This window comes from Cebus imitator, unplaced genomic scaffold (assembly GCF_001604975.1).
Source record: "Cebus imitator isolate Cc_AM_T3 unplaced genomic scaffold, Cebus_imitator-1.0 Scaffold32, whole genome shotgun sequence".
In the NCBI taxonomy this organism is placed as follows: Eukaryota; Metazoa; Chordata; class Mammalia; order Primates; family Cebidae; genus Cebus; species Cebus imitator.
Genome location: NW_016107347.1, coordinates 7,230,438 through 7,250,021, shown reverse-complemented (window position 1 = coordinate 7,250,021; position 19,584 = coordinate 7,230,438). Strand labels below are relative to the sequence as shown.

Sequence of the window (19,584 nt, the reverse complement as noted above, 5' to 3'; positions counted from 1 at the left end):
AAAAGAAAAAGTGGGATTGAGATATTAATCATTCTGTATTGTTTGCCTGAACTGACGACATGTAAACAGAGGGCTGTAGGGGCCTCAAATTTGGCCACATGTTGTCTATGAACGGAAAGCCAAACTGTAAAGAGAAAGATATAAGAATAAAGCGGATACACTGAGAGAAACAGAAATGACAGATCACAGAAAGAGAAAATGGGGCTGGGGAGGGAGGAAAAGAAAGTGAGAATAGGAAAGACCAAAAAAAGCAGCCAGGGACACAGATATACAAATAACTGATTCCTGGAAATCCTAATGGCTTTCTAGTCCCCAGTTCTAGTCCCTTATAAAGTCCAAATATAATTGTTACTTTTGAATTCTCTGATAACCCAGTGTTCTTCCAACAAATTCCCATTTATGTTTAAACTAGTTTGAAGTTGCTCCCTATTATTTATATCCAAAGTATGCTTACAACATTTACTCATTATTTTAATTTATAATATATATTATATACACATTACTTACAAATGTATCTTATATATTAGAGATGTAAAATATAGACTTCTATGTATATGTGTTAAGTAGATTATACAAGAAAATATTTAAGCATATAAATCTCTATATATGTACATATATATACACATATACAGGTATGTATGTATACATGGATGAGATGTTACACAGGCAGCATAGTCAAGGCTTCAACTTATTTATTTCTCCAACCCCTATTCCCAAACCAGCTCCTACTGCTAATGGATAGATGGACCATTCTCCAAGTCATGCAAGTCAGAGAACTGAGAATCATTTTTGACCTCCTAGAGAGCCAGGCCCTCCCTTCGAGAGCTTTCTCTTTTTTTTTTTTGAAACAGTCTTGCTCTGTTGCCCAGGCTGGAATGCAGTAGCCAGATCTCGGCTCACTGAAACTTCCACCTCCCAGGTTCAATCGATTCTCCTGCTTCAGCTCCCCCCACCACCACCCCGGTAGCACGCCACCACACCCAGCTAATTTTTTTATTTTTAGTAGAGACGGCGTTTTGCCATGTTGGCCAGGCTGGTCTCAGACTCCTGACCTCAAGTGATCTGCCCTCCTCAGCCTCCCAAAGTGCTGGGATTACAAGATTACAAGTGTGAGCTACCAAGCCTGGACTGTCCATCATCTTTTTTTTTTTGAGACAGAGTTTTGCTCTTGTTGCCCAAGCTAGAGTGCAATGGCGTGATCTCAGCTAACTGCAACCTCTGCCTACCGGGTTCAAGGGATTCTCCTGCCTCAGCATCCCGAGTAGCTGGGATCACAGGCATGCGCCACCACGCCCAGCTAATTTTTTATTTTTTAGTAGAGATGGGGTTTCACCATGTTGCCCAGCCTGGTCTCGATCTCTTGACCTCAGGTGATCAGTCCACCTCAGCCTCCCAAAGTGCTGGGATTACAGGTGTGAGCCACTGTGTCAGGCTTTTTTTTTGAGACACGGTCTTGCTCTGTTGGCCAGGCTGGAGTGCAGTTGCATAATCTTGGCTCACTGCAACCTCCATCTCCTGGGCTCAAGCAATTCTCCTGCCTCAGCCTCCTGAGTAGTTGGGATTACTGGCGTGTGTCACCACACCTGGCTAATTTTTGTATTTTTATTAGAAATGGGGTTTCACCATGTTGACCCAGCTGGTTTCGAACTCCTGACCTCAGGTAATACTCCCGCCTCAGCCTCCCAAAGTGCTGGGATTAGAGACGTAAGCCACCGCACCTGACCATCCATCATCTTTTTATCAACTTTGTTGGCAGTTTAGGAGTTCAGAATAGGATGACAGGGAAAAGGTATTAATATTTGGCATTTTTGTTAAGTACTTACAATGTGCCAGCCATGTTTATAAGAATAAATTAATGAATTTGATTAATTCAACCAATATATATTGAATAGCAATTTTTATGGTAACCATTATAAGAGATATAGGAACAATGGCCAGGTGAAGTGGCTCACACCTGTAATCCTAGCACTTTGGAAAGCCAAGGCGAGTGGATCACTTGAGCCCAGGAGTTTGAGACCAGCCTGGCTAACATGGTGAAACCCCATCTCTACTAAAAATACAAAAAATTTAGCCAGGCATGGTGGTGGGTGCCTGTAATCCCAGCTACTCGGGAGGTTGAGGCAGGAGAATTGCTTGAACCCGTAAGGTGGAAGTTGCAGTGAGCTGAGATTGCACTCCAGCTTGGGCAACAAGAGCAGAAACTCCATCTAGGAACAACAATAAAGAGAATCCTGGCCTTCAAGGAGTTTACAATCTAAAAGGAAGTAAACAAATACACAAAACACTTTGAGAATTCAGAGAAGGGTGTTAAAAAAAAAAAAAGAAAAAGAAAAAGCCAGGTATGGTGGCTCATGCCTGTAATCCCTGCACTTTGGAAGGCCAAGGCGGGCAGATCACAAGGTCAGGAGATTGAGAACATCCTGGCCAACGTGTTGAAACCTCGTCTCTATTAAAAATACAAAAGTTAGCCAGCCACGGTGGCACGAACCTGTAGTCCCAGCTACTCTGGAGGCTGAGGCAGGATAATCGCTTGAACCCAGTAGGCGGGGGTTGCAGTGAGGCGAGCGCCACTGCACTCCAGCCTGGGCGACAAGAACAAAACTCTGTCTCAAAAAAAAAAAGAAAAAAGAATTCAGAGAGGGAACAGATCACTTAGCAGATAAAGGAAAATTTAAAAACACTAAAAGAAAAACACCAGCATACTCAGTTTGCCATAATCTCTCCTTCTAAATTTTCATTTGTCTGTTAAACTTTTCAACAAATTAAGTTAGATGGCCGTAAACCTGCAACTCTCCTTCCTAGACTTAAGTTCTAATGGCTCAGTATTGTAAAAACTGTAGCACAGGCTTATATCATATAAGAAAACATGGTCCTAGTGTTTATAACCTTTGGTATGATTGCTTCTCAGCTAAATCATAAAAAGAGAAGTTAAAACAGAAATGTACTAGTTTACAGAAAAACAAGAACAGATGATAAGGCAACTGAGACACAAAGTGTAGGCCATTCTTTTGCGAAGTCTGGCTTCCTAAAAGCAGGAACTAGACTAAACACTATCAACAATCATAATCCTACATATTTCTGGTTCTCCTTCTAGTTCTTTGACTGCTCTTTTTCATATCGTTCTTCTTCATAAAGATTGTCTGGGTCCTTTGCCTTTCCATATACATTTTAGAATAAGCTTGTTACTTTTTTTTTTTTTGCAAAATCCCTCCTGGGATTTTGATATGGATTGTATTGACTGTATAGATCAATTTGAAGAGAACTGTCATCTAAATAATATTGGGGCCAGGCACCATGGCTCATGCCTGTAGGCGCAGCACTTTGGGAGGTTGAGGCAGGCGGACTGCTTGAGCCCAGGAGTTTGTGACCAGCCTGGACAAGATAGCAAAACGCTGTCTCTACCAAAAACACAAAAATTAGCTGGGCATGGTGACGCGCACCTGTAATTCCAGCTACTCGGGAGCCTGAGGCACAAGAATTGCCTGAACCCAAGAGGTGGAAGTTGCAGTGAGCTGCAACTGCGCGACTGCACTGCAGTCTGGGCAAGGGTGAGACTCGGTCTCAAATAAATAAATAAATATATAAATTTAAAAATTGGGTCTTCCAATCCATCAAGTGTCTCTCCATTTAGTTTTTAATTTCTCTTAGCAATATTTTATAGTTTTTAGTGTACACATCTTATATTTCTTTTGTAAAATTTATTTCTAAGTAGTTTTTTTTTGTTGCTACTATGATTGGTATTGTTTTCCAAATTCCATTTTCAGATTGTTCATTGCTAGGACGTAGACATACAATTAATTTTAGCATATTAATCTTATATTCTACAACCCTGTTGAATTCATTTATTAGTTCTAAGAGTATTTTCATGGATTTCTCAGGATTTCCTACATAGAAGATCATGCCATCTGTGAATAAAGAGAGTTTTACTTCTTCCTTGTCAATATGAATGCTCTTATTTATTTTCTTGCCTGGTAACACCAGCTAGAACCTCTAGTACAATATTGAATAGAAGTGGTGACAACAGATATCCTTGCCTTATTCCTGATTGTAAGGGGAAAGCATTCAGTCTTTCACCATTAAGTATGTTAACTGTGGGTTTTTCAGAGATTTTTTTTTTTAATCAGGTTGAGAAAGTCCCCTTCAATTTGTAGTTTGTTGAGAGTTTTTCTTTTTATCTTGAATGAGAGCCAGATTTTGTCAAATGCCTTTTTCCTGGATCTATTGTGCTTTATTCTATTAACACGGTACAATACATTTTCAGATATTAAGTCAAACTTGAACTAGTGAGATAAATCCCATTTGGTTATGGTATATAAGCCTTTCTATATGTTGCTGGATTCAGTTTGCTAATATTTTGTTGAAGATGTTTGTGTCTATATTCATAAGGGCTGTTGTTTTATAGTTTTTTTTTGTATCGTAAAGTTGGTGAAGGATTGGCATTATTTCTTTTCTCAAGGTTTGTAAGACGACAGTTCTTTTTAGTATCTTTAATCTTGGTGTCCTTTGTTGCATCTAGCACACGTTTTTGCTCAACAAATTAAATTATACAACAATGTCCCAGAAGTGGCTAAAATAGTATTTAAACAGTGTCTTGAATTTCAACCAAAGGCACTTTCAAAATGGAGAACACTATGATAAACAATCTAAACTTAAAACTATTTTTAAGTTTAGGAAAACTAAAATATTTACTTACGAGGTAATAGCTCTCTATCAGCCGTCTCTGTGCAGCTAGGATAAGGGTGAAATAGATGTCCTTTCTCTAATGGGTATGGAATCATTCTAAAAGCTGAGAAAAAAAACCATGTGTTGATACTCAATTCTGTCTTATTTGCCATCTTATACTACAGATCAAAGCTATTTTGGAGACAAATTTATATAAAAATTTCACATACTATTTTATTTGTTTTTACTGAGACGTCTTAGATACAAGAAACAAAGTAAGCAAAATAATGAATAAAGGGAAGGATAAGATTTAGATAGTAGTGAATAGCCTAGTCTGGCTAGAGTAAAACTACAGGGAATAGTAGAAGAAACCGGCTGGGTCTTTCTTTTCTTCAGTCTCCTCATTACAAACACAACTGATAATTCCAAAGCAGAATTACAGAAATCTTCATATGACTGCAATGTGTATAACTGTTTGGTCATTACTACTGGCAACCTAAAATAGTTTTCAATGGCTCCTAACTTCACATGTGAGTTTCACCAAAGCTTTTTTTTTTTTTTGAGATGGAGTTTTGCTCTTGTTGCCCAAGCTGGAGTGCAGTGGTGTGATCTTGGCTCACTGCAACCTCTGCCTCCCAGGTTCAAGTGTTTCTCTTTCCTTAGCCACCCAAGTAGCTGGGATTACAGGTGCGTGCCACCATGCCTGGCTAATTTTTTGTATTTTTAGTAGAAACAGGGTTTCACCATGTTAGCCAAGCTACTCTTGAACTCCTGACCTCAGGTGATCTGCCCACCTTGGCCTCCCAAAGTACTAGGATTATAGGCATGAGCCACCATGCCCAGCCTCACCAAAGCTTTCTATGAGCAGATCTCAATCTAGATCCGGGTCACCAAAGTATGGCCCTTTGGCCAGGTCTGGCCTACCATCTGTTTTTGTAAATAAAATTTTATTGGAACACAGTTATGCCATTCATTTACATATTGCCTAAGGCTGCTTTCATGTTACAATAATTGAATAGCTGTGTAAAAGACTGTATGCCTGGCATCCCTCTCAAAAAAAAAAGACTGCCCTACAAAGTCTAAAATATTAACTATTTAGCACTTTATGGAAAAAGTTTGCCCACCCCCTGATCTAGATTATCACCAACTCTTGTAGATTTGTTAAAGAAGAAATCCTTATTGATCTATTCCATTAGCTAAGTACATAAATCCTTAACGTTTTACATAGTTTCTTGGAAACTGTAACTTTAAGCGAAATGTCATATGATAAAACCAATTTTACCATAGGCTAACTGATATAAACAAGAGTTAATTTCCTTGGTCACAAAACATCACCAAACTTCTAAATAAAGATCCAAAACACTTCTTAAACATTGAAATAAATGTGAGCTATACATACATTTAAGAAAGATTCATAAAAACAGGATCGTTATTTACCCAATTATTTTAGTTCAGGGTCAAGCATGCCCAGAGCCTATCCTGGCAGCCCAGAGTGCAAGGGAGGAACCCACTGGAATGGACAGGATACCATTCCAGTATACCACTCACACACACCCCCACACTCACGTATACTGAGATAATGTAGACACACCAGTTCACCTAATGTGCACACCTGTGAGATGTAAGAGGAAACCCACACAGACATGGGAATACCTTGCAAACTTTATATAGACAGCGGCCCTGGCTGGGAATCTGGGGTTTTTTTTTGTTTGTTTTTTCTTATCAACATTATAATGAAATAATGTTGAATGAAACGATATTACTTGAGGGCCTGCTGTAGTCATCAAAATTGTGATAAGGTTTTTGTTTTTCCTTTTGTGTTTGGTTCTATAAACTTTTGTCATAATTTAGACTTTATTTTACCACAGTTATTTGTCCAAAGTCACAGAGCAATTTAGTGACAACACTAATAAATAATTGATCATGATTCATGAAATACAGTATAAATCATATGGTTGGGCACAATGGCTCATGCCTCTAATCCCTGCTGCTTTGGGAGGCCAAGGTGGAAGGACTGCTTGAGGCCAGGAGTTCAAAGACCAGCCTGAGCAACATAGCAAGATCCCATCTCTACATAAAAAGTAATAAAATAAAATAAAATCATGCACTTATTGAAAACCTATTTGCCAAGCAGAATGCCAGGCAGTGAAGACACATACAAAATGAATGAGACAGAATATCTGCTTTTGAGAAGCTTATGCACTACTGGAGAAAAAGCAAAAGTAAGTTGAATTACTCAAAGACGTTCAGTTTCTCAAGTATATAATCCCAATTTTATTAATATTTTCTTTAAAAACAAATACATATATATGTATATGTGTGTGTGTGTGTGTGTGTGTGTGTGTGTGTGTGTGTGTATAAGAGAGTCTTGTTTGTTGCCCAGGTTGGTCTCAAATTCCTGTTCTCAAGTGATACTCCCACTTCAGCCTCCCTAGTGGAACTACAGGCGTGAGTCACCACACTTGGCTCATCAGTTTTATTATTGTCATTGTCAAGCAGAGTGTCTGGCCTTTAGCAAATGGTTAACGCAGAGGTTCCCAAATTGGTTCAAGAATACATGACGACAATTTCACTTGTTAATAGTGAGTCCAAACAACTTAAAAAATTTATTTAGCAGCTCTTTGGAAAATTGTATACATAAATTGAAAGAAAAAGTCAATAAATCAATTTTCTTTTTTTTTTTTTTTTTTGAGACGGAGTTTCGCTCTTGTTACCCAGGCTGGAGTGCAATGGTGCGATCTCGGCTCACCGCAACCTCCGCCTCCTGGGTTCAGGCAATTATCCTGCCCCAGCCTCCTGAGTTGCTGGGATTACAGGCACGCACCACCATGCCCAGCTAATTTTTTGTATTTTTAGTAGAGACGGGGTTTCACCATGTTGACCAGGATGGTCTCGATCTCTTGACCTCGTGATCCACCCGCCTCGGCCTCCCACAGTGCTGGGATTACAGGCTTGAGCCACCACGCCCGGCCTAATAAATCAATTTTCTTATTTCATTTTTAAATGACCATAATTTCTTACTAATGAAATATAGGTATGAGCCCATTGGACACTGCACAACTTCTAAAACTTGGAATCACATTGGACACTACCATCCTCATTTCCTGTTTCACATTGATTTTTGTGTGGTACTTGTTTCAATCACAGCAACTAACAAAACTCCAGCTTTGCAAAAACATAATAATATTGAAAGGAATAGAGAGTGATCTAATGTTGAAATTGTGAACTGTCTGGAGCTAATAGTTTAAGTGATATATGACAGATATCAAATTATTATTATCATTATTTTTGAGACAAGTTCTTACTCTATCACCCAAGCTGGAGTATAGTAGTGCCATCTTGGCTCACTATAGCCTCAACCTTTTGGGAGGTCTCAGCTTCCCAAAGTGCTGAAATTTCAGGCATGAGCCACTGTACCTAGCTTGAATATTGTATTGTTGTGTTTCCACTGAAAGTTTTAAATGTTCTACAGCACTCTTGTGAATTGCTGCAATATCCAAGGTGCCTCAGAGTAAAGTTAGGGAATTGGGTGGGGGGCGGTTAATCAGTTTTAGTGAATAAGAACTGAATTTATTTTTGAATTTTTATTGATAGCTGTGGTGTACTTTTCAAAAGAATTATGTGAATCCAACTGGTAAAATGTTTTTATTAAGTTTCTTCACTTTCTTGGTGGTTACAAGAAGCAACAGTTAAGAGATCCAGTAATTACTTTAAAACAATCCAATGTAGTCTCCAAAGAAGATTTAGAAATGGCCAATAAACACATGAAAAGATGTTCAACATCACCAATCATCAGGGAAATGGAAAACACCACCACAATGAGATTCCACTTCACATCCATTAAGATAGCTATTATTTAAAAAAAGAAAAAACACAGAAAATAACAAGTGTTAGCAAGGATGTGAAGAAACTGGAACTTTTCTGCCTTGCTGGTGGGAATGTAAAATGGTGCAGCTGCTATGAAGAAAAATACTACTGAGCTTCCTTAAAAAATTAAACATAGAATTTTATGATCCAGCAGTTCCATTTCTGCATATATACCCAAAGAACTCAAAGCAGGAAATCAAACAGATATTTGTACACCAGTATTTGTGGCAGCATTATTCACAATAGCCAAAAGGTAAAAACAACTCAAGTTTAATAGATATCTGTTCATTAACTGATGAATAGATAAACAGAATGTGGTATATACATACCATGAATTATTCAGACTTAAAAATGAAATTCTGACACAATATGAATGAATCTCAAAGATATTACACTAAGTGAAAAAGGCCAGAAAAAAACAGAACAAAAATTATATAATTCCACTTACATAAGGTACCTAGTCAAACTCATAGAGACAAAGTAGAATGGTGGCTGCCAAGGGCTAGAGGGAGGTGAGACTGGGGAGTTATTATTTAGTGGGTATAGAATTTCAGTTGGGGATAATGAAAAAGTTCTGTACATGGATAATGGTGATGTTTGTACAACACTGTGAATGTACATAATGTCACTGAACTGTACACTTAAAATGGTTAAAACTGTAAATTTTACATTATATTTTACAATAAAATAAAAAATAGGTTGATATTAGTTATGAAAATAATAGCTCCATGTCATATACATCTGAAAACAAACAAAACAAAAAAAAGACCAATGTTTAGATGTTAGAATAGTTTAACCGCATTAAAAAGCTTGTAAGGCAAAGGGCCAAGTTTTCATTTTCTTTCCTTAAAAATACGTAACTTGAATGAACATATGGCAGAATACCATAACAGTTTCTCATTCTGCTTTTGTGGGATCAACATGTTAGGCATTTCTACCAATAAACCAAATATATCACCACTGATTTCCGTTCAAAATCAATCTGACGAACTAATCTTTATGGAAACCAGACAATCTCATTTAAAAAGACTGCCTGCGAATGCAATGAATAGTTAGAGAGATTAATGTTACTTCTGAAAAAGAATACTTACTGCCTTCCCATGTACACTGTAACAGATTAAGAGCACCTTCTATTCGCTTCCAGTGCTGAAGATGAGAGAAAGCATAAGCAATTGCTTCACTATCACCCCGTTTCAGAATGTGTTCTGGAGGTAAAATTAAACTTTTCATCTCTAATAAATACTGAAAGAGTAACATACGCACATATACACACAACAGAAAAAAGAAAAATTAAATTGTGTTAAATTCAAACACCCACAAAAATACAGATTCAAAATGCTATAAAGTCAAACTGATTTTTAAAAAACTAATTAAAATGGCATGAAGATTGTATTGATAACATGTGCACAAAATGCTTCTATATGCAAATTATAAAAACTAGAATATTTCTATAGGTAAAAATACGGTGGTAAGTGGATATGTGTGGCCTGGCTAAATACAAAATGGAAACTCATGCTGAGCAGATAATGTGAGAGCAAATATTTATTTTTCCAAAGAGGAATTAAATGTAAAAATTACATATATTTTTAAAATTTATTTATTTTTAATTTTTAATTAAGCCATCTCCTACTGAATGGAAGAAATAAATATAAAAATTATAAAATCTAGGCCAGACACGGTGGCTCACGCCTATAATCCCAGCACTTTGGGAGGCCAAGGTGGGCAGATCACGAGGTCAGGAGTTCAAGACCAGCCTGACCAACAGGATAAAACCTCGTCTCTACTAAAAACACAAAATTAGCCAGGCATGGTGGCGCACACTTGTAATCCCAGGAGGATGAGGCAGGAGAATTGCTAGAACCCAGGAGGTGAAGGTTGCAGTGAGCTGAGATTGTGCCACTGTACTCCAGTCTAGGAGACAGTGAGACTCCAACTAAAAAAAAAAAAAAAATTACAAAATCCAAATTTGGAACAATATTTGTGGCAACATTCAATTCTTTTTTCTCTTACATTTTATAGGTAAAAGAACTTAATTGTGGAAAAGTTCAACTAAATTCATATTTACTGACTGCAAAGCACTATGCTTGTTAGGGATACCAAAGAACACCCTGCCTCTTCTCTGGAGCTACATAATGCAATGGAAAAGACAGATTTCTTAAGTGAATAATTATAACAAGACTATGCTGAGTGCTTTATTAGAGGTATAAACAATGTACAATATATAGGAATACACATAGGGTATTAATAGTTTAAAGTTAGTTTTTATTTTTATTTATTTATTTTTTTTTTGAGACGGAGTTTTCGCTCTTGTTACCCAGGCTGGAGTGCAATGGCGCGATCTCGGCTCATCGCAACCTCCGCCTCCTGGGTTCAGGCAATTCTCCTGCCTCAGCCTCCTGAGTAGCTGGGATTACAGGCACGCGCCACCATGCCCAGCTAATTTTTTGTAGCTTTAGTAGAGACGGGGTTTCACCGTGTTGACCAGGATGGTCTCGATCTCTTGACCTAGTGATCCACCCGCCTCGGCCTCCCAAAGTGCTGGGATTACAGGCTTGAGCCACCGCGCCCGGCCTTAAAGTTAGTTTTTAAATAACAGCTTTATTGAGATGTAATTCACATGCCTTAGAATTCACCCATTTAAAGCATACAATTCAAGGATTTTTAGTACATTCAGAGATATGTGCAACTATCACCAAGGTCAATTTTAGAACACTTTTATCACTTCAAAAGAAAATCCTGTACCCTTTAGTTATAACTCACTTCTCTCCTATTCCCCCACCCCCCTTAAGCAACCACTAACCTATCTTATATCTCTATAGATTTGCCTATTCTGGATATTTCATACAAATGGAATCGTTTTGTGACTGGTTTCTTTCACTTAGCATAATGTTTTCATGGTTCACCCAGTTTGTAGCATGCACTGGTACTTGTGCCTCATTCCTTCTTATGGCTCAATAATATTGCGTTGTATGTATGGTATATATGTTCTGTTTATCCATTCATCAACTGACAGATATTTGGTTGTTTTCAGCTTTTGGCTATTATGAATAATGTTGTTATGAACACTCACGTATAAGTTTCAGAGTGAATATGTGTTTTCATTTCTCTTGGGTAAATACCATGCAGTAGAATTGCTGGGTCATATGATAACTCTATGTTTAGAAAGTATTATGATTTAGGGTCTAGAAATAAACCACTTGATGGGATTTGAGCTGATATTTAAAGATAGGTAGAATGTGGATGAACAGACTGGGGAGTGAGGAGAACAACAGGAGGACATAAACCACAGGGCCATCTTGAATAAAGGCATTCAACCAAGTGAGCATAGTGCAGGATGCATGTAATATTCCTGTTAAAGAAGTTATAGTTTATCAATTCTTCTTCAGATATGAACCTGAATTTTATCTTAAACTCCTAATGAAAATACTTGTACTAATATTATCATTTATAACAAAAGCATTCTAATCACAGTTACTATACCAACCAAATGTACTAATTATATGTAGAAAGATATGAAATTAACTATTTGTACATCATCTTTCCTATTAGTCAACTTAAAACAAAACCTTAAAAAACATATTTAGTTAGCTAAATACTATCTCCAAAGACTGAGACCAGAATGTACTTGCCCTTCTAGAACAGGTTTGAAATAACCTCTTTGGTTCCAAACAATTTAATATCAAATTATGTCATAAGATACAAACTATATTGACTTCTCTCATAAAATGTTAAAAAAAAATTCCAGAGATGTCTCAAAAGATACATTCTCACATTTCAAATTCTAGTTCCTCAGGTTGTTATACAAACTAATGGGATAACATAAATTAGAGAGCTGAATTTGTGAAACACTTTGTAAAACTGCTACAAGCAATAAGACTCTAGAAAGACTCTTAAAAACGAAAAGCTGTAGCAGTTTCAAAATTTAAGCCTTAAGTTATTTAATCAATATACATGTACTCCTCATATTATATCTAAAATAATTTTTCAAAATGTGCCTTTCCAACACTTACTAAGTTTAATGCCCATCTTTAATTACTCTTACTCTTGATGCCTTTGGCCCTATTCTCAAAGTGTAAGAATGTAGTCTGCTCATCGATTTATTTTAGCAGATGTCACAAACTATGAGATTATTTACTAATCCAGTTTGGGGACTTAACATTTCCCATTCAGTTTCTTAAAGGAATGCAGCAGAGGTTGTGTCCTGGTCAAGCAAAGCCCATTTGCTGCCTGGTTGGGTTCTCTCCCCTTAGTTCCTTGGGCCTATATTCAGGAGGGTAATATTCTTTCTAATCCCCTCTAATCCTTGCCCATTTTTTTAAAACACAGTAAAAGATCACTCACACCAGGCGGCTGTGGGAAAATGGACTCAAATAGCTGACCTCTGACATGACTCCTTATGTTCTTTGCAAGTGCATAAGAGCTTCTTCCATAGGAAGCAAAGAAAATATGGCAATCCCAGTGCAACTGCCATCATAAAAAGAATATTGAGTTTTCAGAAGAAAACTGCATAATACTTAAACCAGGCTCTTTCTATTAAAATTCTGTTTCATTTCACAGATAAGAGACAAAATATCCCAAATCATTTTCAATGAATTTTAGAACTCAGAAGCCTTAAACCCCAACATGCTAAGTATTTAGTATATTCGTAACCATTTAGCAAATGTAAGCAAAGATACTTAGTTAACAATTATTCAGTAAAACATATATTACAAAAAATATCAATTTGATGTGTCAAGAAAATACTTTTTAAAACAGCAACTATATACCTAAATTTTTAATATCTTTAATAATCATGTAAGTGATAATTCAGGTGGTAAATAAACACACATGCATACTTATTAGAAAATTATACTTCAAGATTTTACATTTTAAAATATTTGCTATTTAATCATTTTAAAAATCTTCCTTGGCCTGGCACGGTGGCTCACACCTGTAATCTCAGCACTTTGGGAGGCTGAGCAGGTGGATCACAAGGTCAGGAGTTCAAGACCAGCCTGGCCAAGATGGTGAAACCCTGTCTCTACTCAAAATATAAAACTTAGTTGGGCGTGGTGGTGGGTGCCTGTAATCCCAGTTACTCGGGAGGCTGAAGCAGAGAACTGCTTGAATCTGGGAAGCAGAGGTTGCAGTGAGCCGGGATTGCACCACTGCACTCCAACCTGGGTGACAGAGCAAGACTCCATTTCTCAAAAAAAAAAAAACAAGAAAAACACAAACTTCCTTATGCTAGCTTCTTTTTTATTGAAAATAATTATTTATTATTATTGGTGGTCCTACCCACGAGCAAATATCCTTTTCAATTTGACTTTAAAACAAAGTAATTTTTCAATTCCTGATTAGACACTGAAATGTGATCCCTAAAATATAAGACAAAAATTTCAATTTAAGGAAAATGTATATTAAGTAAATTATAAGATTATTATTTATTTTTTGGGAGGCCGAGGCGGGTAGATCACGAGGTCAGGAGATTGAGTCCAACCTGGACAACATGGTGAAACCCTGTCTCTATTAAAAATGCAAAAATATTAGCTGGGTGTGGTGGCACATGCCTGTAGTCCCAGCTACTCAGGAGGCTGAGGCAGGAGAATTGTTTGAACCCAGGAAACGGCGATTGCAGTGAGCCAAGATCATGCCACTGCACTATAGCCTGGGCTACAGTGAAAGACTCCATCTCAAAAAAAAAAAAAAAAGATTATTATTTATCTCCTTCCCAATCTGCTACTCAGGAATTTCCGCTACTCAGCATAGGCTGTAACTTATTACACTATAAAAACCATATCCTAAAAATTCTACTATGGTGCCTAGCATATTACACTAAAAGCAAGTACTAAAATACTTATTAACTGAGTTAATCTGATACACACAGCTGAAATGTCTTCAAATTCATACTTATATTTTAGCTTTTACCAAAAATATATTTTAGCTCTCTGGGAAAACTAAAACCAAACAAATATAAAAAGAAAAAACTCTACTACCCCGACTTTACTTCTCTAAGAAGAATATAAATGATTTTAAACTGACAGATGATTTTTTTGGACTTTTTTTTCTGCTTAGTAAAGTATATGCTCAGTGTACAAAAATAGAAATGTAACAGAGCTAAGTAGTAGAAAATATTATGTTTGGGGAATAAAAAAATAAAGAAACTAAAGACAGGGCATGGTGGCACATGCCTGTAGTCCCAGCTATTTAGGAGGCTAAGGCAGGAGGACAGCTAAACCTCAGGAGTTTGGGCTCCCTGCTGCAAAAAACAAAGAAAAAGACAATCTGATTTATGTTTGTCTGGATTTCTTTTTTTTATGCATAATACATCTTGCACCTCCCTTACTGTCTCTACATAGATCTAACTTTTTTTTTTTTTTTTTTGAGACGGTTTTGCTCTTGTCACCCAGACTGGAGTACAATCTCAGCTCACTGCAAACTCTGCCTCCTGGGTTTCAAGGGATTCTCCTGCCTCATCCTCCTCAGTAGCTGGGATTACAGGCATGAACCACCACTCCCGGCTAATTTTTTACTTTTAGTAGAGATAGGGTTTCACCATGTTGGCCAGGCTGGTCTCGAACTCCCGACCTCGGGTAATGCATCTGCTTCAGGCTCCCAAAATGCTAGGATTACAGGTGTGAGCCCCAGCTCCTAGTCGATCTAACATTTTAAATTGTTGTATGGCATTACATTTAAAGCTGAGTTATTTCATAATATAGTAAATATGGTCATGGTGAAATCACACTGTCATTCTTAAAAGATAAAAAAATTGTATTATTAAGCAAAACTTGTAAAAATAGTTATGTAAACTGGCTTAAAAATGTCAAGAAATGGGGAGGTCAAGTCGGGTGGGATCATGAGGTCAAGAGATTGAGACTATCCTGGCCAACACGGTGAAACCCTGTCTCTACTAAAACTACAAAAGTTAGCTGGGCGTGGTGGTATGTGCCTGCAGTCCCAGCTACTTGGGAGGCCAAGGCAAGAGAATTGCTTGAAACTGGGAGGCGGAGGTTACAGTGAGCTGAGATTGCACCACTGCACTCCAGCCTGGTAACAGAGCAAGACTCTGCCTCAAAAAAAAAAAAAAAAAAAAAAAAAAATCCAAGAAATGATGGTTAAAATTTTACTTTTTTTGACACAGGTAACTCACTGTCACTCAGGCTGGAGTACAGTGGTACAATCATAGCTCACTGCAGCCTCGACCTCCTGGGCTCAAGCAATCCTCCCATCTCAGCCTCCTTAGTAGCTGGGACTATAGGTGCATACCACCACATTTGGCTAACTTTTTTTTTTTTTTTTTTGTAGAGAAAGGGTTTCACTGTGTTGCCCAGGCTGATTTCTTACTCCTGGGCTCAAGTGATCCTCTCATCTTGGCGTTTTAGGCCAAACTGCTGGGATTAAAGGTGTGAGCCACTGTGTCCAGCCTACTTTCTTAAACTTAGATAGACTTAAAGCAATGTAGTTCTAAGCTACAGACATGTCTGTTTCCCAGTATTTACTGAGTGCCTATATAGGCTAGGCAGAGTATTGGACATAAAATGGTAAGACAAGCATCCTACTTTTGTTTACAGGGAACTAAGGGAGAAATATATAAATAGACCAATTAAAAAAAAAGATATGATTGAAGTACTGAAGGAACAGAGAAGAGAAAGCTCTTATCTCTTCTTGGGAAAACTAGAAAAAACTCCTTATAAAGGAGACAACAGATGAGCAGGGTCTTAAAGAATGAGTAGAAACTTGCCAGGTGGAGAAGACAATGGCAGTGAGCTATGATAAGGCGTGACCAATCCAGGGAACAGTGACACTGGAAATAATGAGCAAAGCAGAACTGGCAAGGAGTAAGGCTGGAAGCAGACACTAGCCCAGAATATGAAGGGCTTTTATATGTGTAATACTAAGAGGTTGGTCCTTATCCTGTAGGCAGCAGGGAACAAGCAGAGGTCTTTCGGCAGGGTAAGACTTGCTATTTAGGTGGATGACTCTGGCAATAGCTGGAATGGAGAAGGGCTGATGGCACAAAGACCAGTGAGGAATCTGTTTTAATAGTCCACACAAGAGATGGTAAAGTATTTCAGATTCTTTCTATATCTATCTCTACATGTTTAGAAATGCATAGATAATGTCTGCCAATATATACACTGAACAGCAACAGGTAGTTACTTCAGAGAAGTAGAAATGGGAGGAAGAGAACAGGAGATTTCTACTTTGCAAACTTGTGAAGAGTCTGAATTTTTAAAAAGTACCTATTACTTTTGTTCTAATAATAATAATATATTTTTTAAAATACGGGTAATAAAGGCAAACAATGGTCAGTGACAGTGAGGATGGGATAGATGGCTAGATCTAAAAAGCATTTCAAAGTTTATGAGTTGGTAATTTGGAAATGGCAGAGGTAAAGGTTAATGAAGAGGATAATAAATCCATAAATAAAAATCTAGAAATAAAAAAAGAGAGGGGGAGTTTAGCAATTTGAAGAAAAGACTTATCAAATTTTAGAAATTCAGTTTGAGACACATTAAAGCATCTGAGGTGCTTATATGTGATTTCCACAACTAAACGGAAACACTAAGTCTATAGACAAAGAAAGAAGCCAAAGTTAAAAGACATAGATTTGGAAATTATCAGCAAATAAAATATAGCTGATGACACAAACCGAAGCTAGGACCTAATATGTGCTATATTACCTTTAAATCAGCCTATTGTGTGTAATGAGAAATTGCTTGGGACAATTTTAACTAGTATTCAACTATGAACAATACATCAAATGAGTAAAGCAAGAGAGTTTAGCCTCTTGCTTTTCACTAAAAATATAATTATTAAGGCTCCTTTGGAAGCTATGGTTAAAGACATAATGATGTATGGTCTAGTGGTTTCTTTTATGACTCTAAAGCCGTATCTATGCTTACACTCAAATTTACTTTAATTTTCAACTGCTTTGATCTTTATAATTTATCTTTAGATTACTTTTTTCTATTACTTTGTAAATCTTACAACAGCTTTTGACCAAAAGCAATATAATTCTGACCTGAAGTAATGATAATGCTTTATAATCTTCCTCTTAAAAGCAGAGGTTAAAGAAAAATCTCTCTGAAGGCATCTGAAATTAAGGTACTTTGCTCTTGATCAGTCATGCACACAAAGAACCAATTTATCTCTGCAATTAGTTTTCTCAGTGCACATTCTATGAGATTGGACAGGCAGGCCGAATGCAGAGTCCACATCGGGATGTATTGGGGGAGACTAAAGACAGTTCCCAGATAGAAAACAAACAGAACTGCCATGTGAATAAACTGAAAGAAAACAGAATGCTACCTACCAGTTTCAGGAGCAAAGGAAAGTGACTTATACTGAAGGGAAAAACGAAAGGAGGCTAGAGAGGGCATTTCCTACAAGAAAACTCCTTTCCACGTCATCCTACAGAGCCACACCTCAAGATAATAAGCATTTCATATCTCAACTCTTCTACTTAGGCCACAGTACATGGCCTAAGGGATGCTGGGCCAAGGAAAGGCAAAAGTTTCATTGTGCTCTAAGTTTGGGTCACAGAATTAAACACCACTCCTCTTTTCCTCTCTTTATTCCTGCTATGCCACTCAGAATCTTAACTGAGCACCTATTTCCCTTTTGTCTTTTAAATATGCTGGCGCTATGATGTAAGTAGCTTAGCCAATGAAATACAAGCCTACTGCTAAAGAGCTACTATCGGCTAGGTGCGGTGGCTCACGCATGTAATCCCAATGCTTTGGGAGGCCAAGGCAGGTGGATCACCTGAGGTCAGGAATTTGAGACCAGCCTGGCCAACAAGGTGAAACCCCACCTCTACTAAAAATACAAAAATTAGCCAGGCGTAATAACAGGGACCTATAATCCTAGCTACTTGGGAGGCCGAGGCAGGAGAATCGCTTGAACCTGGGAGGCAGAAGCAACAAGAGCAAACTCCGTCTCAAAAAACCTAAAAAAGAGCTACTATCTTTTAGGGTGGATAAGACTTGTAACATTCTACAGGTTTCCATTTCTGATCAACTAGAACGGATTTTACTTTCTATGTATCATTTATTTTTAAAATTTCCCCTGCACTTAAGTTTCCAGGTATAGTCTACTTTCTTGGCAGCACAACACTAAAAACAGTTTTATTAAGAAATAAGGAATAGTGTGTAAAATAAGAAATAGTAACTTTTATTTATTTATTTTATATGTAAAATAAGAAATAGTAACTTTTATTTACTTTATTTTATTTTTTTTGAGACAGAGTTTTACTCTTATTGCCCAGGCTTGAGTGTAATGGTGCAGTCTCGGCTCACTGCAACCTCCTCTAGCAGAGACAGGGTTTCACCATGTTGTCCAGGCTGGTCTTGAACTCCTGATCTCAGATGATCTACCCATCTGGCCTTCCAAAGTGCTGGGATTACAGGTATGAGCCACCATGTCCTGCTGAAATTGGTAACTTTTAAATGCTACAGATAACATATTCCTAAATATGTACTCCAGTTACACAGATTTACTAAATGTACTTTTGTTATTGCTTTGTTTCTTACTGCTCTACTTTATTCTTGCCCTAAGGGCTTCTTCTGTAAGACACAAATGAACTGTTTTCAGGGTATTGTAACTAATTCAAATTAGTTATTACTTAACTATTATTATGTTATTAGCTAATTCAAACCAGTTCATTCCTATTTCAATATCTTCACTGTTACCTCATCTCAACAAAGGAATCTCTAAACCTTATACATTCTAACATTATAAGCACTAAAATAACATACACAAAGAAACAAACACTGGAACAACTCAAAGATGGGCCAGGCGCAGTGGCTCATGCCTGTAATCCCAGCACTTTGGGAGGCCAAGGTGGGCGGACTGCCTGAGCCTAGGAGTGCAAGACCAGCCTGGGCAACATGGCAAAACCCTATCTCCACAAAAAATGCAAAAATTAGCTGAGTGTCATGCACCTATAGTCCAGCTACTCGGGAGGCTTAGGTGGGAGGATCAGTTGAGACCACCAGGTCGAGGCTGCAGTGAGTTGTGATCATGCCACTGTACTCCAGCCTGGATGACAGAACAAAACCCTGTCTCAAAAAA

The 19,584-nt window shown here is 37.6% G+C and overlaps 1 protein-coding gene across 20 annotated transcripts in view; it reads right to left on the bottom strand.

Moving 5' to 3' along the window:
• ST7L (suppression of tumorigenicity 7 like) overlaps positions 1-19,584 on the bottom strand; it is a 141,262-nt gene that overhangs the window by 67,523 nt on the left and 54,155 nt on the right. For 13 of the 20 annotated variants that reach the window (XM_037737031.1, XM_017524303.2, XM_017524290.2 and 10 more), the window contains 2 exons: positions 9,621-9,771; positions 4,694-4,786 (listed from right to left, as the gene is read on the bottom strand). The exons of 4 other annotated variants lie outside the window; for them this stretch is intronic. In XM_037737031.1, the coding sequence (XP_037592959.1) occupies positions 4,694-4,786; positions 9,621-9,771 (244 nt within the window). The remainder of the gene's footprint in view (positions 1-4,693; positions 4,787-9,620; positions 9,772-19,584) is intronic. 3 more of the 20 variants (XM_017524294.2, XM_017524311.2, XM_017524296.2) reach the window with 3 other exon arrangements.